General features: G+C 42.6%; 1 protein-coding gene across 2 annotated transcripts in view; it reads right to left on the bottom strand.

Annotated features, from left to right (window-relative positions):
- Positions 1-24,465, bottom strand: part of rasa2 (RAS p21 protein activator 2) — a 191,712-nt gene that overhangs the window by 5,739 nt on the left and 161,508 nt on the right. For both annotated transcript variants that reach the window (XM_085989925.1, XM_085989926.1), the window contains 7 exons: positions 19,816-19,922; positions 18,052-18,138; positions 17,887-17,964; positions 15,504-15,577; positions 14,986-15,095; positions 4,671-4,753; positions 2,891-3,108 (listed from right to left, as the gene is read on the bottom strand). In XM_085989925.1, coding sequence (XP_085846051.1) covers positions 2,891-3,108; positions 4,671-4,753; positions 14,986-15,095; positions 15,504-15,577; positions 17,887-17,964; positions 18,052-18,138; positions 19,816-19,922 — 757 coding nt within the window. The remainder of the gene's footprint in view (positions 1-2,890; positions 3,109-4,670; positions 4,754-14,985; positions 15,096-15,503; positions 15,578-17,886; positions 17,965-18,051; positions 18,139-19,815; positions 19,923-24,465) is intronic.

The raw sequence follows: 24,465 nt of genomic DNA, 5'->3' as shown, positions 1-24,465 counted from the left end.
AAGGCCTGCTTTTACCAGCATAAAAGTTTAAAATAACAAAAAATACATTTTTGTCAATCATTTAAATATTAAAAAACCTGTGCAATAAGGTATGGTTATTTTTAGCCCCTTTAAAACATTTAAATTTATTTTTCAAAAAATTAAATTTGTTTAAAATATTTAATTAAATGGCATTTTAATTAATTTTATATATGTAATGGTTTTTCTTTTATTTCAGTGTGTTGGTGCATTTTTGCAGTCACCCCCATTCATACTTTTGACAGTTCTGTGCATACGGAACTGTCAAAAGTATGAAGGGGGGTTCCCTTCTTCCATTGATTTGCCTGGCCCACGTGAAGCCCCATTTCGAAGAGGAGGCGCCCAGGATTGCAAGCTTCCGTATCTACGGAACCAGCAGGTAAGAACATAAGAAATATGAGCAGGAATAGGCCACTTGGCCCCTCGAGCCTACTCCGCCATTCAATAAGATCATGGCTGATCTAGGGCTCAAAGCCACTTCCCCGCCCGCTCCCATGACCCTTCACTCCCTTATCTTGCAAAAATTTGTCTATCTCCACTTTAAATGTATTTAATGACCCAGCCTCCACAGCTCTCTGGGGCAGAGAATTCCACAAATTTACAACCCTCAAAGAATTTCCTCCTCATCTCGGTTCTAAAAGGGCGACCCTTTATTCTGAGACTGTGTCCCCGAGTTCTAGATTTCCCCACGAGGGGAAACATCCTCTCTGCATCTACCCTATCGAGCCCCCTCAGTATCTTATATGTTTCAATAAGATCACCTCTCATTCTTCTAAATTCCAATGAGTATAGGCCCAGCCTGCTCAACCTTTCCTCATACATCAACCCCCTCATCTCTGGAATTAACCTAGTGAATCGTCTCTGAACTGCCTCCAATGCAAGTATATCCTTCCTTAAATAAGGAGACCAAAACTGTACGCAGTACTCCAGGTGTGGTCTCACCAACGCCCTGTACAGTTGTAGTAGGACTTCCCTGCTTTTATACTCCAACCCCCTTGAAATAAAGGCCAACATTCCATTTGCCTTTTTGATTACTTGCTGTACCTGCATGCTAACTTTTTGTGTTTCATGCACAAGGACCCCCCAGGTCCCTCTGAACTGTAGCATTTTGTAATCTCTCTCCATTTAAATAATAGTTTGCTTTTTTATTTTTCCTGCCAAAGTGGATAACCTCCCACTTTCCTACATTATACTCCATCGGTCAAATGTTTGCCCACTCACCTAGCCGATCTATATCCCTTTGCAGATTCTCCGAGTCCTCTGCACAACTTGCTTTCCCATCCATCTTTGTATCATCCACAAACTTGGCTACATTACACTTGATCCCTTCATCCAAGTCATTAATGTAGATTGTAAATAGTTGGGGCCCCAGCACCAACCCTTGTGGCACCCCACTAGTTACCATTTGCCAACCAGAAAATGACCCATTTATCCCGACTCTCTGCTTTCTGTTAGTTAGCCAATTCTCTATCCATGCTAATATATTACCCCAACTCTGAGCTCTTATCTTATGCAGTAACCTTTTATATGACACCTTATTGAATGCCTTCTGGAAATCCAAATACATCACATCCACTGGCTCACCCTTGTCCACCCTGCTCGTTACATCCTCAAAGAACTCCAGCAAATTTGTTAAATATGATTTCCTTTCCTAAAACCATGCCGACTCTGTTTGACTGAAGAATGTTTTTTTAAATGCCCTGCTACTGCTTCCTTAATGATGGACTCCAGCATTTTCCCAACGACAGATGTTAGGCTAATTGGTCTATAGTTTCCTGCTTTCTGTCTCCCTCTTTTCTTAAATAGGGGTGTTACATTAGCGGTTTTCCAATCCGCTGGGACTGCTCCAGAGTCCAAGGAATTTTGCTATATTGCAACCAATGCATCCACTATCTCTGCAGCCACTTCTTTTAAGACCCTGGGATGCAGGCCATCTGGTCCAGGGGACTTGTCGTCTTTTAGTGCCATTATTTTACCGAGTATTATTTCCTTAGTGATAGTGATTGACTTTAGTTCCCCACTTCCTGTGGCCCCCTTGATTATCCATTATTGGAATGTTGTTAGTGTGTTCTACAGTGAAAACAGATGCAAAGTATTTGTTCAGAGTCTCTGCCATTTCCCTGCTCCCCATTGTTAATTCCCCAGTCTCATCCTCCAAGGGACCAACATTTACTTTAGCTACCCTCTTCCTTTTTATATACCTGTAGAAGCTCTTAATATGTTTTAATGTTTCTTGCCAGCTTATTCTCATAATTCATCTTCTCTCTCTTATTTTTTTAGTCATGCTTTGCTGGTTTTTAAAAATTTCCCAATCCTCTGGTCTCTCACCAATCTTGGCAACATTTTATGTCTTCATTTTCAATTTGATACCATCCTTTACTTCCTTAGTTAGCCACGGATGGTGCTCCCTTCTCTTAAAATCTTTCTTTCTCACTGGAATATATTTTTGTTGAGAGTTATGAAATATCTCCTTAAATGTCCACCACTGCATTTCAACTTTCTTACCCTTTAATTTGTTTTTCCAGTCCACTTTAGCCACTTCTGCCCTCATGCCATTGTAATTGCCTTTGTTTAAGATCAGGACACTGGTTTGGGATACAACTTTCTCACCCTCCAACTGAATTTGAAATTCAACCTTGCTATGATCACACTTTCCAAGAGGATCCTTTACTATGAGATCATTTATTAATTCTGTCTCATTACATAGTACCAGATCCAAGATAGCCAGCTCCCTGGTTGGTTCCATTACATACTGTTCTAGGAAAACGGAGGTAAGTTCGTAGATTTTTTTCTGATTGGAGGCATCCGCCTGCAGGAAGCCTCCAATCGGAAATTCAGGGCCAATATTTTTCACTCAACCAGAATGACTCACCCAGTACAGTTGGTGCACCCCACAGCTTTTTCATCTGTTTTTTTGCAGCAGAGCCAGCTTCCAGATAAAAAAGCACAAGGATGGTAAACATGCAGCCTCTCCCGATTGCAACGGCTCACTCTGGTGATTATCTCAATCCATTCATTGGCCTCCACACAGTTACTGGCTTGAACATAAAGTGGTCTTTCAGGTCTTTCAATACTGAGGACTTGAAACATCTGAAATCAAAGATTTATTATTATTCCAATCTACTTTTGAGTCCTTGATTGAGAATGACCAGGGTAGTTCAAAGAGACACCTGCATTGCTTCTTTAGGCCTAGCAACACAATAAGCTAATGTTTTGTGTACGTTAACCAAAATGATCTTTTCACTCGAAGCGAGCAATGGATAGTAAAACCGGCATTATAATCCCATGAGAGAAATTAAATTCAGATACAATATTTGGTTAAAGCAATAGGACTAAGAATTGTACAAAAGCAAAATACTGCAGATGCTGGAAATTGGAAATAAAAACAGAAAATTGCCAGATTGGTTTGCACAATAGCTCGAGTCATTAATCAAAGTCCAATGCAGGAGCAGTATTGAGACTAGATAGTGCCCATTTCACTGTGTTTGCCAAATTCAAATAGACTAAACCAGTTGCAATGATAGGAACACTGATGTCCTGATTCCCAGTCTCACACTTACCATTCCACGTACTGACTAGTTGGAAAGAGACAGTCTAGCACTTCAGACTAATGTGGAAGGCAACTACAACATTTATACTGAACAAAGTACAGGTATGTATGGAAGTCTGTGAGAAAGTCTAGGAGAATGGGACTAAGTCAGGAGCAGATGAGTGCAGTTGAATAGAGCCACAAAATTATTTTGGCAATCAATGCTTTATTTCAAAGTTCAACACAATATGACCCTAGGAACATACGCCATGCCAAAACTGACATATTGAAGCAGGTGCTGTCTTCCTCCCCATCCTCATAATAGTTCAGAAGACAACATTATATTTTAAGCTTAGTTTCAGCACAAAAAGGATTATTCAACTATTCATTACGTGTGCCAGCTCTGTACTTGCAAGAGCAACGCTACTTAGGACTTGAAACTATTGGTGGGTCAAGCATTTCCTTCATCCGAAACTTCAGTTTTCAAAGTCATTTGAAAGATTTTTTTTTTTATTTTTTTTCCATCTTTCAAGATTTATTAACATCTTACATCCCTACTCCTACCCCAACCAGGATGTAATTCAGCAGTGACTGAAAAATCTCATTTAGAAAGGCAACAAACATCAAATGTGATCTGTGAGCTTGTATTTGAGGCAAAGGGTGTATTTAGAGCTTCAGACTGCGAGTAACCTGGCAGTAGCAGGGCATGAAAAAGATTCAATATAATTTTTAAACAGTGAACACAAAAATCAAGTTTTCCCAACAATATGAACATTTACCTCAAATAAATAAGAGAACAAGAAGAAAAAAATCAGCGATACAATGGCAAAATACTGCGGATGCTGGAAATCTGAAATATAAACAGAAGTGCGGAAATGCTCAGCAGGTAAGGCAGCATCTGCAGAGAGAGAAACAGAGTTAACGTTTCAGGTCAATGACCTTTCGTCTGACTGGTTCTGACAAAAGGTCACTGACATGAAACGTTAACTCTGTTTCTCTCTCCACAGATGCTGCCTGACCTGCTGAGTGTTTCCAGCATTTTCGGTTTATATTTAAGAAAAAACAGCTCCTGTTTAGTGATATGTACTTCCACACGCTACTTTAGAATGGAGTTATCACTTACATTCTTTCTGCTGAAGCATCTTTCTTCAAGTTTCTCAACTGCAACAATGTTCTTAATCAGGATGCTGTACAGGGACTCTTTACCTGTACAAACAGATTCAACAAACACAGTTAGGGTTCACCTGTATATAATTTTGGACAATTGCATAACCAGCAGTAACAAAATAACATTCCAGTGAGAGTTGGGTATCCAGTTAATCCAGTTTTTACTAAATAGGAACAATTAAAGCAATATTTTGCACAACACTAATGCTTCTATTAAGAAGCACCTACTGTCGAGTATAAAGTAAAAGGTTTAGAGTTTGTACATTCCCCACAGCCTCACTCTTAATGCTTGTTGAAATATATGATCCAGATCAAAAGTGATTACATTTTTTCCTGTCTATTCCCACCTTAAAGTGAGTTCAATACTTAAGTTGAGTCGTAAGGAGAACCCAAATTCTGACAGACAGGTGGACGCACAGGAAATGAGTAGCTTCATAGCGCATTCTGTGCTAAAATCAGGTTAGATCGACAACCAAAAATTAGGAAAGGAAACCTATAGTCCTTACCCAGTCTGGCCTAAATGTGACTCCAGTCCCACATCAATATGGTTCATTCTTAACTGCCATAGCAACCCACACAGTTGTACCAAACTGTTACAAAGATAAACCTGGACGGACCAGTCAGCTGCGACCTAGGCATCAAACCAGACACGATGAGGGTACACCAAGCCGGGTCGATCTTGCAAAGTTCTCCTCAGTAACATCTGGGGACTGGTGCCAAAGTTGGGAGAGGTGTCCCACAGACTAGTCAAGCAACAGACTGAGTCATACTCACAGAATAATACCCATCATCTAACATCCCAGACTCCTCCATCACCATCCCAAGGTATGTACTGTCCCACCGGCACAACAGATCCACCGGAGATGGGGGGCAGAGTGGTATACAGTTGGGTGGAAGTGGGCCTTGGAGTCCTCAACATTGACTTCAGTCCCCATTAAGTCTCCTGGCATTAGGTCAAACTTGGGTAGGGAAAATTTTTGCTGATTACTATCTATCACCCTCCCTTAGCCGAATAAATCAGTACTCCATGTTGAACACCACTTGGAGGAAGTACCAAAGATAGTATGTGCATAGAATGTACTCTGGGTGGGGGACTTCAATGTCCATTACAAAGAGTGACTTGGTAGTACCACCAGTGATTGAACCCTGGAAGATATAGCTGCCAGACTGGACTTGTGGCAGATGGTGAGCGAACCAACACAAGGGAATAATCTATGTAACCTCATCCTCAAAAATCTCTCAGATGCATCTGTGCATGACAGCATTAGTCGAAGTGACACCTTCTTGGAGTCCTAGTACAGTCTTCACACTGAGGACAATCTTCATTGTTTCGTGTGGCACTACCACCATGCTGTGGGATAGATTAACATTTCTAGTAGCTCAAAACTGGGCATCCATGAGGCACTGTAAACCATCGGCAGCAGGAGAGTTGTACACCATCACAATCTGCAAACTCATGGTTGGCATATCTCTCATTCCTCCAGCACCATCTAGCCAGGTTCAGGAGGAGTGTAGAAGACCATACCAAGTGCACCACCAGGTGTAGCTGAAAACAAGGTGTCAACCTGGCAAGGCTATAACACAGGGCTACATGCATGATAAACAGCAAAAGCAGCATGTTATAGACACAGCTAAGTGATCTCACAAACAACAGATCAAGTAAAAGCTCTGTAGCCCTACCACTAGTTGCAAATGGTGGTGGACAATTAAGCAACTAATGGGAGGAGGAGACTCAGTGAATATCCCCATCCTCAACGATGACGGAACCCAGCATGTTCGTGTTAAAGTCAAGCTGAAGCATTTGCAACTACCTTCAGCCAGAAGTGCTGAATGGATGATAGTTCTCGGCCTCCTCCTGAAGCCCACAACATTATAGATTCCAGTCTTCAGCCAATTTGATTCACTACACATGACATCAAGAAGCGGTTGAGTGCACTGGACACAGCAAAATCTATGGGCCCCCGATAGCATCCAGGCTGTAGTACGAAAGTCCTGTGCTCCAGACTAGCCAAGCCACTAGCAAAGCTGTTCTAGTACAGTTGCAACACTCTTATCTACCCAACAATGCGGAAAATGGCCCAGGTATGTCCTGTCCACAAAAGCAGGACAAATCCAACTCCTCTAATTAACGCCCCATCAGCCTACTCCCAATCATCGGCAAAGTGATGGAATTGAGTCATCAACAGTGCTCTCAAGTGGCACTTACTCACCGATGCTCAGTTTGAGTTCCACCAGGATCACTCCGCTCGAGACCTATTACAGTAAATGGGGATCAGGGAGAAATTCTCCAGTGGCTGGCGTTATACCTGGCCCAAAGGAAGATATTTGTTGTTGGGAGAGCAATCATCTCAGCCCAGGACATTGCTGTAGGAGTTCCTCAGCCCAACTACAGGAAACTTTGAGATATCTGGCACCAACGGGACCGGCGTGTTGCCGATCTATCAAAACTGCCAGACATACAAAGTTAATGTTGAAGCATACGGAGGTTTTCATCTCCGTATCTGACAACAAACACTGTTGCTTAGCAACAGCTTCTAAAGAGGCAGCTGCAAGCGTCTCTAGCTGAAGCTGTTGCTAAGAGAGAACTAAAAAAAACTTTAGAAAACGGCTCCTGATTTTTGCCATTAGATCGAGTATTCCGGACATACAACCTCCGGATAAACCAAAGTTTCCTGTATATTCAGCTACTTCAATGATTTTAGCTCCATCATAACATCAGACGTGGGGATGTTTGCACAGTGTTAAAGGTCCATTCATAAATTTTTAGATAATGAAACAGTCCTTACCCCCATGGAGCAAGAGCTGGACAACATCCAGGCTTGGACATATATGTGGCGAGGAACATTCACGTCTCAAGCGCCAGGCAAAAACCAACTCCAACAAGAGAGAGTGTAACAACCTCCCCTTGACATTCAATGACATTACCAACACAGTCCGCCACCATCAATATTCTGGGGTTCACTATTGTCCAGAAACTTAACTGGACCAGCCACAAACATTATGGTTACTAGAGCAGGTCAAAGGTTAGCTATTCTGCAGCAAGCTGCTCATCTCCTGACTCCCCATCTACAAGGCACAGGTCAGGAGTGTGATGGAATACTCTCCACTTGCTTAGGTGGGTGCAGGTGCAACAACACTATAAGCTCAACACCATTCAGGACAAAACAGTCTGCTTGACCAGTACCTCATCCACTAGTCTAAATGTCCACTCCCTCATTTCAAGGATTTACTAATCTTAACGCATGGTTCCAGATGCTGACAAACCTGCACAGCCACTTACTGCCATTTGTTTCCACTTCACCACAGGACTAAAGATGCTGTGCAGAAGTGGAGCTGTGTCAGTTAGAGTTGGTCTGCAGACCTAAAAATGTAACACCCAGCAGCTGATGGTTTGAGTTCCAAATTGCAGAGTGTAGTTTTTTTTTAAATTTATTCATGGGATGTGGGCATTGCTGGCAAGGCCAGCATTTATTGCCCATCCCTAATTTCCCTTGGGAAGGTGGTGGTGAGCCACTTTCTTGAACCGCTACAGTCCGTGTGGTGAAGGTACTCGCACAGTGCTGTTGGGGAGGTTGTTCCAGGATTTTGACCCAGCGACAAAGGAACGGCGATACATTTCCAAGTCAGGATGGTGTGCGACTTGGAGGGGAACTTGGAAGTGATGGTGTTCCCTTGCGTCTGCTGCCTTGTCCTTCTAGGTGGTACAGGTCGCGGGTTTGGGAGGTGCTGTCGAAAGCCTTGGCGAGTTGCTGCAGTGCATCTTGTAGATGGTATACACTGCAGCCACGGTGCGCTGGTGGTGGAGGAAGTGAATGTTTAAGGTGGTGGATGGGGTGCCAATCAACCAGGCTGCTTTCTCCTGGATGGTGTCGAGCTTCTTGAGTGCTGTTGGAGCTGCACTCGTCCAGTATTCCATCACACTCCTGATTGTGATTTGTAGATGGTGAAAAGGTTTTGGGGAGTCAGGTGAGACACTCACTGCAGAATGCCCAGCCTCTGACCCGTTCTTGGAGCCACAATATTTACGTGGCTGGTCCAGTTAAGTTTCTGATCAATGGTGAGCCCCAGGATGTTAATGGTGGGGGACTCGGCTATGGTAATGTCATTGAATGTCATGGGGAAATGCTTAGACTTTCTCTTGTTGGTCATTGCTTGGCAGTTGTGTGGCGCGAATGTTACTTATCAGCCCAAGCCTGAATGTCGTCCAGGTCTTGCTGCATGTGGGCACGGACTGCTTCATTATCTGAGGAGTTGCGAATGGGACTGAACACTGCAATCATCAGTGAATATCCCCACTTTTAACCTTATGATGGAGGGAAGGTCATTGATGATGCAGCTGAAGACGGCTGGATCAAGGACACTCCCCTGAGGAACTTCTGCAGTGATGTCCTGGAGCAGAGATGATTGGCCTCCAACAACCACAACCATCTTCCTTTGTGCTAGGTATGACTCCAGCCAGTGGAGAGTTTCCTCCCCGATTCCCATTGAGATCAATTTTACTCGGGCTCCTTGATGCCACACAAAGTCTAAACGCGACCATCTGTTGTTTGGATTTCGAAGGGCAGAGTAGAGCAGGGCAATGCTGAAACTTTGTCAGCAATGAAGATTTTTTAAAAAATTCAATGAAAAATCTTCGTCAAATTGGTTGCTAATCCTAGAGATTTTAGCCAAAACAATATGTACTGTATCTCTACATTTATAAGAGCGTTTACACTTCAAAAATACTTCACTGGCTGTGAAGTGCTTTGGGCCATCCTGAGGTCATGAAAGGCACCATATCAATGCAAAATCTTTTTCATATTCACTGAAACCCAGAGTGTAGAATCAGGTTTTGGTGGTGCCAGTATGAATTGGCTCTCCAAACCCAAAATAAAGTTAACTAGGGAGCAGCTCCTTTCATGTTCACTGACTGGACTATGACTATACTGCCAGATTCCAGGTAACTGGCAAATTTTAGGTTCATGGTCTTTGTTGTTGGTCAGCATTACGCTTGGTTTTTCTCACTACAAAACAATCCATTGCTACGTGAAAAACAGCACTCAGAGTAGTTTACCACATTGCCAATAATGCAGCAAGCTTTGGTGTTAAGCATGTAAAATGTTGCTGGTAGAAGGCAACATGTCACATACCTCTGTGCATACACACTCAAAATTAAAAGCTAATCCGGCAGAGTATCTTTTACACAAATCATGTTTATCAGAAAACAAATGGAACACTAAAATTACACAACTTTTCTGAAAGCAGTGAATTGGGTCGATCGTCAAAATAAAACTAAGCCCAACATTTTAACCCATGACTGGACATAGCTACAGAAGTCTTGGTACGTAACATGGTTGGATAGCCCAGTGCACATCTGGCTCTTATCCATCCTCAGAGCCATGCAACAGAGAACCCCACCTCAACTGGAATTGAGCAATGATTAACAGCAAATCAGAAACTTGAGATGCATAACAAAATTGTTTTAAGAGTCTGTGCTTACAATTTCCCTGGGACAAGCAAGTCCCTCGCAGCTTAAGAATCACTTTTGCATGGTATGGATCTCAACATTGAGTAGAAAACATTTTCTGCACAAACTAACATGGGTGTACGAAAGGCTGATATTTAGAGATATTTAGTAGATGAGAATCATATATGTATAAATTCAAGTGTAGCCATTGACCAAATAATATTACCCATAATTACTCCTGGTCAACTAAAATACCAAGACTTGTTCAGAATGCAACTGCGAGGACAGTCAAAAGCAGTTTTGACTAAGTTTTGATAACAAACAGCCACAGGCTGCGAGTGACGGTTAAATTGCTAAATAACATATGATGCTAAGTAGAAATAAGAATTCGCTTAACAAAACTAATTGCAAAGATATTTAAAAAGTAATTAGTATAAGGACATAAAATGAGAGAGATCATGGAGATAAGGTATTTAACTGATAGATTAAAGTGAGATAGTCTGGATACCTCAAGACTAGTGAAACAGCGCTGCTATGGGCCCTTGGTATAAAGGCCTTGTACCAGGGGAGGCAGGAAATGAAAGAGATATGGTAAATTCCAATGGGGTGAAAAACTGTAAACAAGATAACAAGACTGCAGGATAGGGCTGACGGAAAAATACTGGAAAGGCGGAATGCTACCTTAGTCTGAGTGACAATGGCATTTTGACCATTAGAACCAATTAAAAAAGGTGATTTGTTAAAGACCATATATGGACACTGGCCAAACCAACTTTTGATAAGAAAAGGGTTAAAATCTCGATACTCAAAGAACAACTTTACAGAGACTTACTGCGAGAACAAAGGAACAGACTTAAGACAATGTCATCTGTGTCCGAGAGGTTCCAGAGACCAAGGGCTGTGAGCTACTCGTTAAAACTATCGCCTTTTGTTAAGTATTGATTACGCTGTAAGTTTAATAAATCTTGTTCTATTGCTCAAACATACTGGCTGCTACCTATTAATGTCTTGTCCAAGAACTCAGAGATCATTAAGATCTTACATGGGGTTGACGATTTAAACTGGCAGAAAACCAGCCATTATGAAATTTCCATTCAGAATTTTTCACTTGGTAAGATATGGACAAGGAGAGAATTTTCTGACAATTGCAAGATAACCATTCTATCTGTAGCACTTAATCCATTTACTGACATTTGTGCTTCTCCAGAAGCACAACTACATGTAAACATCACCATCCGTGATAATTTTGAAGTAATTATTTAAATGCTTCCGAATAAAGAGAAAATTGTTACGTGTTCAGCAGTACATTGAATCATATATGTGCTATTCAGGTCCAGGAGGGGATTTGTTTCTAAATTTGAATTCCTCCATGTTGAACTTGGTTGGACTCTAACTGAGCTTCAAATTTCATATCGTATCAATCACCAAGGCCAGTTACTTACACTCCCTTGTCCATTTGATTGCTCCCACTTGCTGTTAATTAAAATTCTTATCCATACTTCCATTACCTCCAGACTCTACTTTTACAAATGTCCATATCGTTAGCTTCCTGATCTCTTGTATTCCTTATATTCCAGCCCCATGCCCCTTGGTTCTTTGGCACTAGCCTTCTGTGCATCCTCTTTCTGCCCCATCAGTGATGCTGTTTCAGCTGTCTTGACCATGTTTTTGGTCAGCTCCTCTATTCTTCCACTGTTTTAGCATTTATAATCTGCTCTATAAAACATCTTGCGATGTTTTCTATGTTAAAGGTGCTATATATATATATATGCAAACAAGTAGTTGCTACTGCAAGTGCGGAGTCCAAAGTTTTTGTTTAATATCATAAATTATTCTACTTTTCTACATTGTCTTGTCTACAGACTTGCGTTTTATGAGCAAACTTTCACATAGGAATAGGAGCAGGGTATTCAGCTGCTTGAGCCTGTTCCACCATTCAATTAGATCATGGTTGATCTGTACCTCAACTCCATTTACCTGCCTTGGTTTCATTACCCTTCATACCCTTACCCAACAAAAATCTATCGATCTCGGTCTTGAAAATTTCCATTGGCCCCGGCATCCACAGCCTTTTGGGCGAGCGAGTTCCAGATTTCCGCTACCCTTTTGTGAAAAAGTGCTTTCTGATTTCACTCCTAAATGGCCTAGCTCTAACTTTAAGATTATGTTCTCTTGTTTTTGATTCCCCTACCAGAGGAAAAATTTGTAGCTACTCTATCGGATCCCTTTATCATTTTAAACACCTCGATTAGATCACCCCTCAACCTTCTAAACTCAAGAGAATGCAAGCCAGATTTATATAATCTGTCCCAATAACTTAACCCTTTAAGCCAAGGCATAATTCTGGTGAATCTGCACTGTACCCCTACCAAGGCCAATATAAAACACATTTTTCCTACGGTTCGGTACCCTAAACTGAACACAATACTCCAGATGGGTTTAATCAACGCTCTGTACAACTGAAGCATAACTTCCTCCCCTCTATCTCCAGGGGGCTGGAATACAAAGGCCAACATTCCAAGAACCATTTTGATCGCTTTTTGGACTGGTGCATTAGCTTTTAGTAATTTGTGTACATTGACATCTAAATCTCTTTGCTCCTCCACAACGCCCAGTTTCTCACCATTAAGAAAATATACCGACTTGTCTTCCTCAGGTCCAAAGTGGATGACCTCACACTTCCCCACGTTAAACTCCAGCTGCCAAAGTTTTGGCCACTCACTTAGTCTATGTCCCTTTATAATTTCCTGCTCTCATCCACAAAAACTTACTGTGCCTCCGAACTTGTCAGCTGCAAACTTCGAAAGCAAACTTTTAGTGGATGAATTTTGTACTGAACTTGAGGAATGCCAGTGCTAAAGAGAATATGCTACCACTTGATAGTTGGTATCAGTATCAAGCACTAGCAATACTACAGCGCAGATTTACAGCAAAGCTCTATCTCCTCTATGCAATGTGCCTTTACCCCAGCTCGAAAGCCCTACTCCACTGCATCAATGAGATGTCTCCATTGCCCAAAAAATCTTTCACTGTGGCTTCTTTGCGCAAAGCTATTAATGAATGCAGTTTTTTTTTCCATTACTTAAATATCAGCTCATTTTACTGAACATCATGGGCATAAATGGTGCTTCCATGACTCACTTAACAACTTGCATTTAGACATCATCATTAATATTAACTTGGAAAAAAGCCCAATGGGTTTCAGAGAGTAGAAAAGGAGTGGGCACTTAGGCTTTGTGGGAGGGTTATGAGGTGACTTTAAACTTGGTCCAATAAATGTTTTTTAAGAGGGCTTTTAAAGGTGGGAAGGGGAGGTTGAGGGGTGGAGGGAGGGCGTGCCAAAGAATAGGCCATGGCAACATGGGAAAACCTCAACATGTGTCAATTAAGGAGGTAATAATTCAACTTGCTTCAAATCTGTTCCCCAAGTGTGGGCAATTGAAATCATTTCAGTTGCATGAGGAACAAGTAAAAATACTGGAATAAGTGTATATTCTTCAGCACTGCCTACCAAGCAGCAATGCATTGCTAAATTATTGTTACTTTATTTTTGATTATTTCTCTCCTTTTTGGCTCTCTCTATGATGTCCCTCGCATGAGGACAACATTCAGACTTGGGCTGACAAGTGGCAAGTAAGATTCGCACCACACAAGTGCCAGGCAATGACCATCTCCAACAAGCGAGACTCTAACCATCTCCCCTTGACATTCAATGGCATTACCATCGCTGAATCCCCCACTATCAACATCCTGGGGGTTACCATTGATCAGAAACTGAACTGGACCAGCCATATAAATACTGTGGCTACAAGAGCAGGCCAGAGGCTGGGAATTCTGCGGCGAGTGTCTCACCTCCTGACTCCCCAAAGCCTTCCCACCATCTACAAGGCACAAGTCAGGAGTGTGATGGAATACTCTCCACTTGCCTGGATGAGTGCAGCTCCAACAACACTCAAGAAGCTCGACACCATTCAGGATAAAGCAGCCCGCTTGATTGGCACTCCATCCACCACCTTCAACATTCACTCCCTCCACCACCGGCGCACTGTGGCTACAGTGTGTACCATCTACAAGATGCACTGCAGCAACTCGCCAAAGCTCCTTCAACAGCACCTTCCAAACCCGCAACCTCTACCACTTAGAAGGACAAGGGCAGCAGACGCATGGGAACATCACCACCTACAAGTTCCCCTCCAAGCCACACACCATCCTGACTTGGACCTGTATTGCCGTTCCTTCACTGTAGCTGGGCCAAAATCCTGGAACTCCCTTCCTAACAGCATTGTGGGTGTACCTACACCATATGGACTGCAGCAGTTCAAGGCGGCAGCTCATCACCATCTTCTCAAGGGCAATTAGGGATGGGCACTAAATGCAGGCCTAGCCAGCCAGCCAGCGACGCCCACATCCCATCAATGAATAAAAAAAAAGATAGCAGGCACAATGTCATGCTCTCAAAAGTTCTGCCAATGGTATTCTTGCACTAACTGTTTGGAGGTGATTACTCATGAATACCCCTCTTCACTGTTGCAGCACATCTAACTTCTACTCAACAACTTCCATTTTGGGTGGCATAGACTAAATCAGGACGTCATCACGTGAACGTGCTGTACAATTATTTCACAAATGTATTTTAAACAATAAGCAAACTACTTCATTTATAACTGATCTCCAGGATACAAAAAAATGGTTAATGCTTTATAGTTGAATTTGTATTTAAACAAGACAAAGATTTGCATTCTTTATTCTTCAATGCAATTTAAAGCTAGAATATGACATTAGCAGTTGTTGATGCTACTGATGAAAACAAGTTTAACAGACATACCTGACTGCCTGTGGTAAGAGATTTCTCGGTTGGTCAAACGGAGCCATCGCTTCTTAAAATTATGCACTTTACGGATTCGATTTCTTCCCTGAGCTCTTTTAATAATTTCTCTGCAAAAGAGAAACAATTTTTTTTGCTTTCATAGTCTCAAGGAGTTAGTTACCTGTTGTTCAAGGATTTGGCCAAAACATTTGTCTCATTAGTTATTGTATCAGAACCAGCCACCCCCCTAGCCAAGCTATCCCAGTTCAGCTATGACAATGGCAGCCACCCAACAATGTGACAAATTGTCCAGGTATCCCCCATCGATGGGGGTGAGGTGTAAGTTTATCTACTTCTACTGAGCTAGCTCTGGTCTGAATGCTATGTTTCTCATTGTTTTGTCAAAATGCCTGTTCTCAGACATTCATAGCTCTTGGATACCCTCACCAGTTCCACATCATGACATATCTGTTACACAATGTGTCCTTTAATATCATAATGCTCTCCTGGTTTTAGTAACTTGCTTTAACTCTTACCCTTCTTTGAGAATAATTGGTTCATCTACACCACTGGGCTCCTTACTTTGTGCAGAAGATATTTCATCTATAAACTAAAAACAAAAATAGATTATAATTTTCAAACTATAGACATAGTTGGTGAATTCATAGATTCACTACATAGTTCAAGAATATATGTGGGAGATGGGTGGGGGCATTTTTCATTAATAAAATACAAAAATTGCACCTCCTGTAAACTGTGCTGATCACGAATATTCAACCAGTTCATCGTATCCAGACAGAACCACATGAGTAACAAAGATCAGAGAACTTAACTGTATCCAGCATATCTTTTGAATGAGAAGGGAAGGAAGTGATTACAGGACTGAAAGAATTGAGTTCAGACGAAAGGTTTTGGTCACCTTATCTGAGGAAGGATGTTCTTGCCATGGAGTGAGTGCAGCGAAGATTCACCAGACTGATACCTGGGATGGCAGGAATGACGTATGAGGAGAGATTGGGTCGATTGGGCTTGTACTCGCTGGAGTTTAGAAGAATGAGAGGGGATCTCATTGAAACTTATAAAATTCTGACAGGACTGGACACAGGAAGGATGTTCCCGATGGCCAGGGAGTCCAGAACCAGGGGTCACAGTCTAAAGATAAGGGGTAAGCCATTTAGGACAGAAATGAGGAGGAATTTCTTCACCCAGAGAGTAGTGAACCTGTGGAATTCTCTACCACAGAAGGCAGTGGAGGCCAATTCATTAAATATATTCAAGAAGGAGTTGGATATATTTCTTAAGGCTAAAGGGATCAAGGGATATGGGGAGAAGGCAGGGACAGGGTACTGAATTTGGATGATCAGCCACGATCTCATTGAATGGCGGAGCAGGCTCGAGGGGCCGAATGGCCTACTCCTATCTTTTATGTCTACTATACATGCTTTTATCTCCAATTTCCCAGAAATGTAAGATGAGCATTTCTAACAGTTTCCAGGTAGAATACATTCTAATCTTTTTTCTTCTCCCATTCCAACATCATGGTGCAGATTTTGTGGTGGGTATGATGGCGTACTCGGAGCACGCCGTCATACCGACTTTGAAATATACCGCAAGTTTGGGATTTCTGCATGCGCTTGCGCTAGATCCCGAACTTGCGATCTGTCAAGGTATACCGCGACAGATGATCCGCACCAACAGGGAAATACTCATTGCTGGCGCAGAGTTAGGCTAATTGCCCACCAACTGCTCAGCAATTATGTCCAAAAATGTTATGGCTAGTGAAAGCAGGTGCAGGAGCCTGTTTCACATCTTAAAAGACAATCTATGTATGGATATTGTGTATGTTTTGGGTGGGAAACTTTTTTTGTCGGTTGAGCTTCATTTTAATTACTTGGGAAGTTGAATAAGAAAGTTAAAGTGAACATCTATCAGATTTCAGTGACCAATTCTGTCCTTTCAACTCAAAAATGAACAAAAAATATAGTGCACCTATAACAAGGAAAACAGATTTATCTATTACCAGTCTAAACGAGGTCAGAATAATATATTTTAATCTTGAAAATTAACATTGATTATATGGCTGGCAATCTCTTTCTGAAGTTCAACAACATTACTTGTAGGAGTGTTAGACCTTTATTGCGTATCAAAACAGGAAGTTGTATACATAGGGACTAATAAATTGAGAGTTTGGATGAAAAAAAACCCCAAAATGCTGATATGAAATAAGTCCAAGTACCAGTTTAAATACGATAGCAAAATACTGCGGATGCTGGAAATCCAAAATAACAGAAAATGCTGGAAAAACTCAGCAGGCCAGGCAACATCCGTGGAGAGAGAAATAAAGTCAACGTTTCGGGTCGAAACCCTTCTACAGAACTGAGAGGAAAGGCAGGAAACGTTGACTATTTCTCTTTCCACGGATGTTGCCTGGCCTGCTGAGTTTTTCCAGCATTTTCTGTTATACCAGTTTAAATAAGTCATTAAAAGTTTTTAAAATGTAATTCCAATAGAAGAGACTGAAAGAAGTTTGTGTGGCTTAGTTTTTACAGCTTTTGTGGGCGTGTCTTCCCTAACGCATAGGCTGTACGCTGCGCTCCTGGCCTCCGTGATGTAATGCGCTGCGCACAACTCTGCAGCGCCGAAGAGCAAGTCTCTGTTCTGGGCCTCGCACAAGTTCGTATTCTTTTCGTAGGCCGGCAGCATTCTCCATAGCTATGCCACCGACTGCAATTTTTGGGCCAAAGAAAATGGAATGTTGACAACATTAACACAATATTACATTAAAATCAACCGTAGAATAAATTTAACTAACAAAATTCTCTATTTGTAGGATACATCACAATACACTTTAATAGTATAATACATTTATAAATTTTTAAATTATCAGAATTTCTAATTAGTTTAAATTATTAAACTCACCTTTATAACTGAATCAATACATTTTTCTTCTTGGAACAGTTTAAAAAAATCACACATATAGGATTCCTTGAAGCTTGACTGCAAATCATAACAGATTGTAAATTAGTACACAAATATGAAGCAAAAATACCCTAAAATATTTCAAAAAAGAGAGATGGTGCTGACCAGTTTGTTTTTCGATAAACTGCCCCAGCTTCCCAAGGTTTGGATTGTTTTAGAAATTAGGGTCAAGGCTCGAGATGTCTGAGCATCCTACAAGGAAATGGGAGGGGGTGGGAGAGAAAAAAGAGAAATATTTATATTAAACTGAATAGTTAGCATCACCTGCCAGTTTCTCGGGCTAGAACATAATGTGAAGGATGACGAGAAGCCATGGCGCCTAGAGGCTGGTCTCGAGTAGCATCTCAACACACTCAGCTTAGCATCCAAGTGCATTCTGAACAGCACTAAAGTTTTAGGCCTAGAAATTCAGTGGGCTGCGCCACCAGTTAGCGCCTAAAGAGGGCACTCAGTGACTTTAGCGCCACTGGCCACGCCTCCCGCGGAATTTAGTGGGGCACTAATGGCGGCGTTAGCCTGTTGCGCTGCGCCGCCACCGATCGCGATATTTGGTTGCGCCCCCCGCTGTAGCGCCGGTCGCAATCTGCGACCTGTTCACGGGGCCTACCTGCGGCGGTAATTAAAGGGGAGGTGCAGGGCGGCCATTATTTTTGCTGGCCGCCTGCCAGCACCTCCTCGCGCCGCCGTCCCCGGCCTCCTGAGCACCCCCCCACCCCCCGGGCAGTGCCAGCTGTGTCCCAAGAGCCCGGCACTTCTCGGCACCGGGCTCTTTTGCCGGCACTCGCGATCGGAGATCGCGCTGCACAAGGCCCCTCCCCTTTAAGGGGAGGAAGGCCTGCAGTACCACAGCACGCCGTGCCGCAGCGTGTGGCGCGGCGCGCTGCGATATTCAGTTGCAGCGCCCCAAGAGGGACGCGGGGCACCTCGAGCAGCGCCCCGCTTCCGTTTGGGGCGCTGAAACTGAATATCGGGATGGCGCAAGCAGCTCCGCCCGGAGCGGTAATTCCGGCACCCAGGCGAGCTTGGCACCCCAAATGGGGCGCCACCGAATTTCTAGGCCTTAGTCTCCACATATCTACTACCCTACCTGGATGATCATTCCAGACATCTATTACCTTGAGTGTTCTCGGACATCTGATTTAAGTAGACTTTTTACTACTCATTAACTTTCCACTGTTATACCTAATTTCTATTTTAATTGCCCTATTCATCCATTTTGGGGAGGGTCTGGTTAATATATGTTTCTCTTGGGTACATGCTGATTATGCATATTTAACATTATATATGGCTTGAGAATTGCTCAACTTTCCTCAAATTAAACATCTTTCACTCTTTTGTAGTTTCCCTTTTCAACATCTTAAATTTGTCTTGGTCCCCCATCAGTGCTGAATTTCAGAAGCTGTAATCACTAGTTCTCAAGGGCCCACTATTACTAAGTGATGTATGTTGCCGTAATGATTTGCAAGAACCTGGTCAAGATGCGAGTTACCCCTAGTCCTGTCTCTAACTTAGTCAACAAGCAGTCATGTACTAAAACCAAAGCAAAATATTGCAAATGCTGGAACTCAAATTGAAACAGAAAATGCTGGGAACACTCAGGTCAGACAGCATGTGTCATGTACCACTGTGCCAATTCAGTTTCTCATGCCTCATTTCCATCTGGGCATTTGCTGTTTATATAGAGTTGACTGAAGTCACCACAATTATCATCTGTGCATACCCTTATCTCATTACACATTGTCCTCATCCTTATTCTCCTTACCAAATAAAAGTTAGTCAAATCAAGTCAGCTTATTTCATTGTGTCAAGTCCTGGGTTATCAAACAACTTTGTTTCAAAATGATCCTGAACATATGTTGCACAACTTACTGGGAGATGGGGCCGGAGATGGAAGGTGTGAGGTGAGACCATTGCGACTGCAAAGAATCGAAGAAAAACAAAGCTGCTTACAGCAGAGTACTTCACATGGGGATCATCTGAAAAGACACAGATTAGTAAACAAAGGCAATTAACAGCATGTTATTAGTGCTTGTTTATTTTTGGTGTCTGACCTGCATGGAAACTCATCACTATATTTAAACCTCTCCAAATCGGTCACTGAGGAATCACATCCACCTGTAGGATTTCGGTTTGCCCAGTATCGACACTTACTCAAGTCTTGAGAGTTTAAACACAGGTTGCCTGAGCCAAGCCAAGCATGTGCAGGAATAGTGCTGGAGTTTAACCAGTTAAGACTGCACATCTTACCAGAGTTGCTGCCTGCTGCTCGTCTAGATAGGACCAAGCTCCCCCACTATGCCACTGGCTTGCAGAATTATCAGGAAATTACAGCACCCCAATTAATAAACAATCTCACCAATTCCTCAAATCAGTGCCCTTTTAGAAAAAGAATGACCTTGCATTTAAATAGCACCTTTCACATCCTCAGGACATCCAAAAGTGCTTTACACCTAATGAATTATTTGAAGTGTGGTCACTGTTGCTTTGTAGGCAAATGCAGCAGCCAATTTGCACATAGCAAGGACAGACAAACAGCAATGAGAAGAATGACCAGTTAATCAGTTTCTGGTGCTGTTGATCGAGGGATTAAATGTTGGCCAGGACACCAGAATACATCTGCTCTTCAAATAGGGCCTCGAGATCCTTTATGTTCACCTGAACAGGCAGACAGGTTGAACGTCTCATTCAAAAGATAGTATCGTCAACAATACAGTACTCCCTCAGTACTGCACTGAAATATCAGCCTAGATTATGTGTGAACTCAAACTTCTGACTCAGAGGCAAGAGTTAAATGACTGAGCCCAAGTAACACTTTTCTGTCACTATTAGAATGGGCTGGATTTTGCTCTCAGTAGTGAACAAATGGCGCCAGCCATTCATTACATCTACTCTTGCCAACAGACTTTCTATGGGATTTTGCATTGGAACTCACTAATAACAACAACAACTTGTATTTATATAGCACCTTTAACATAGTAAAACATTGCAGGGAGCTTCACAGGAGTATTATAAGACAAAAAATTTGACACCGAGCCACATAAGGAGAAATTAGGGCAAGTGACCAAAAGCTTGGTCAAAGAGGTAGGTTGTAAGGAGCGTCTTAAAAGGAGGAAAGAGAGGCGGAGAGGTTTAGGCAGGGAATTCCAGAGCTTAGGGCCGAGGTAACAGAAGCTACAGCCACCAATGGTTGAGCGATTATAATCAGGGATGCTCAAGAGGGCAGAATTAGAGGAGCGCAGATATCTCAGGGGGTTGTGGGGCTGAAGGAGATTACAGAGATAGGGAGAGGCGAGTCCATGGAGAGATTTGAAAACAAGGATGAGAATTTTGAAATCGAGGCATTGCTTAACCGGGAGCCAATGTAGGTCAGCGAGCACAGGGGTGATGGGTGAACGGGACTTGGTGCGATTTAGGACACGGGCAGCCGAGTTTTGGATGACCTCAAGTTTACGTAGCGTAGAATGTGGGAGGCCAGCCAGGAGTGCATTGGAATAGTCAAGTCTAGAGGTAACAAAGGCATGGAGGAGGGTTTCAGCAGCGGATGAGTTGAGGCAAGGGCGGAGACAGGCGATGTTATGGAGGTGGAAATAAGCAGTCTTAGTTATGCTGCGGATATGTGGTCGGAAGCTCATTTCAGGGTCAAATATGACACCAAGGTTGCAAAGAGTGTGGTTCAGCCTCAGGCAGATGTTAGGAAGAGGAATGGAATCAATGGCAAGGGAAGAGAGTTTGTGGCGGGGACCAAAAGCAATGGCTTCAGTCTTCCCAATATTTAATTGGAGAAAAAGTCTGCTCATCCAGAACTGGATGTCAGACAAGCAGTCTGACAATTTAGAGACCGTGGAGGGGTCGAGAGAAGTGGTAGTGAGGTAGAGCTGGGTGTCGTCAGCGTACATGTGGAAACTGACGCTGTGTTTTCGGATGATGTCGCCAAGGGGCAGCATGTAGATGAGAAATAGGAGGGGGGCAAGGATAGATCCTTGGGGGACCCCCAGAGGTAACGATGCAGGAGTGGGAAGAGAAGCTGGTGCAGGTGATTCTCTGGCTACGATTAGATAGATAAGAATGGAACCAGATGAGTGCAGTCCCACCCAGCTGGATGACGGTGGAGAGGCGTTGGAGAAGGATGGAGTGGTCAACTAGAAAGTCATTTCGGCACAGCATACTCTACAGGGGATCTGGGACCTGTGTGAACAGGCCAAGCAACTGTGTATCTCCTTAACTAACCAGCAGTGCAGAGTCTGAACCAGGAAGTGTCTGTTAGAATATTTAATACAATGTCAAATCAGGTTACAGATAGCGAAATAAAGAGAAAGAAAGATGGGATTGAGAGAGAGACAGAGAAAAAGTAAAATATTTTTTAAAATCTCCAGTAACTAAAATCTGAATGAATGAGACACCAGACTTGTAAAAGTTAACTTTCCATGCCAGAGAGGTTGTTTGGCAGTAATCAAGAATTATCATGCATTAAAAATGTACTTACACTGGAATGGACAAGCCCCAACTTTTTCTGGTGTGTTTAGTTGGTATATATCCCGCAAGTACAGCAACTTCATGCTGTTCCATTTGTTTCAATGGCGAGTCTCTTGGCGAGATACTGGTATAGCGAAGCTTTTGGAGGAGCAGGGCAACGTGGACAGCAACGTCCTGATTTCCGCGTTTAACTGCGCATGTGCAGTTGCCGGAAGTTGCTGTCCAATTTACACTTTAATAACGGCGAGTGTTGTTAGCCTCACTATTACTTCTACAACAAAATGCGGCCCATTATCAAAGGTGGTGATATTGCAATTTTATCCTTCAGAATGCCTTCTGAAGATCCACATACACTACAAATACTGCATTCCCTTTATCTATCCAGTCAGCTCAAATTCTAATACGCCAGACCTAACTTGCCTTTAGCAAATCTGTGCTGACGGTCCTTAATTAACACATGCATTTACTCAATGCTTACTGCCTTCCTCTCGAATTATGGATTCTAAGAATTTGCCCAAAACGTACATTAGGCAAACTAGTTTATCTCCCTTCTTGAACAAAGCTGTACAAAAATGTACGAGAAGAAAGTACACCAAAGGATCTCAAATGCACAGCCAACTTTTAAATGTATGGCTTTTAAAAAAATCTCCAAACTCTGTTTGCCTTTATAAACCTACCAAACGTAGGGTATTTATTGTGATCATTGTTTTCAAATCCCTCCATTACCTCACCCCTCCTAATTGCCTCCAGCACTATAATCCCTCTAGACCTCTACACTCCACCTATTTTGGCCTTTTGAACAACCCCAATTTTAAATGCTCCGCCATTTTCGGTCATGCCTTCAGCTGCCTAGGTCCCAAGCTCTGAAATTCCCTCCCTAAAATCTTTCCACTTCCCTTTCCTCCTTTAAGACACTCCTTAAAACCTACCACTTCAACCAAGCTTTTGGTCATCTGCCCTAACATCTCATGTGGCTCGATGTCAATTTTTTTTTTTTTTTTTTTTTTTTTTTAAATATAACACTCCTATGAAGCACCGTGGGACATTTTATTACATTAAAGGCACTACATAAATATAAGCTGCTGTTGTGGTTGATCCATCCAGGGATGTATTTTCCTTAGAGGCAAAACAAACTTTTCTGAAGTGTTGGTTAGTCGACTCTTTACAGCAATATCTATTTACAAAAGAGAACTACACTGTTTTGAGGAACAAAGGTTTCATACAGAATTTTAATTATTTGTTCAAAAGACTATCAATGGATGCACAAAAAGGACAGGCAGCTCCAGTTGAAGAGGTAGCACTAGTACGTCTGGTGGGCCGAATGGCCTCTCCCCATGTTGTAATTTCTGATTTTCCAGTTAGCTCAAACTCTAATTTGAGACATAACTTGTCCTTAGCAAATCCATGCTGGCTGTCCTAAAATAACATGCATTTCTAAATGCTTACTAACTTCATCTCGAATTATGGATTCTAAGAATTTGCAAAGGATGTGGAGAAAAGACAATTTAAAAACACATTGGGATGTTACAAAATAGCTTGGCTGTTTTGTTTTTTAAAAAATTCATTCCTGAGATGTGGGCGTTGCTGGCAAGGCCAACATTTATTGCCCATCCCTAATTGCCCTCGAGAAGGTGGTGATGAGCCGCCTTCTTGAACTGCTGCAGTCCATGTGGTTAAGTTATTCCCACAGTACTGTTAGGGAGGGAGTTCCAGGATTTTGACCCAGGTACAATGAAGGAACAGCAATATATTTCCAAGTCAGGATGGTGTGTAACTTGGAGGGGAACTTGCAGGTGATGTGTTCCCAGGCCCCTGCTGCCCTTGTCCTCCTAGGTGGTAGAAGTCGCAGGTTTGGGAGATGCTGTCAAAGAAGCCTTGGCGAGTTGCTGCAGTGCATCTTGTAGATGGTACACACTGCAGCCACTGTGCGCCAGTGGTGGAGGGAATGAATGTTTAAGATGGTGGATGGGGTGCCGATCAAGCAGGCTGCTTTGTCCTGGATGGTGTCGAGCTTCTTGAGTGTTGTTGGAGCTGCACTCATCCAGG

Source organism: Somniosus microcephalus, chromosome 6, assembly GCF_052327205.1.
Source record: "Somniosus microcephalus isolate GS21.2 chromosome 6, FLI_Smic_1.0, whole genome shotgun sequence".
NCBI lineage: Eukaryota > Metazoa > Chordata > Chondrichthyes > Squaliformes > Somniosidae > Somniosus > Somniosus microcephalus.
Note: the sequence above shows the minus strand (reverse complement) of the source record. Positions and strands in the feature narration are given on the sequence as shown.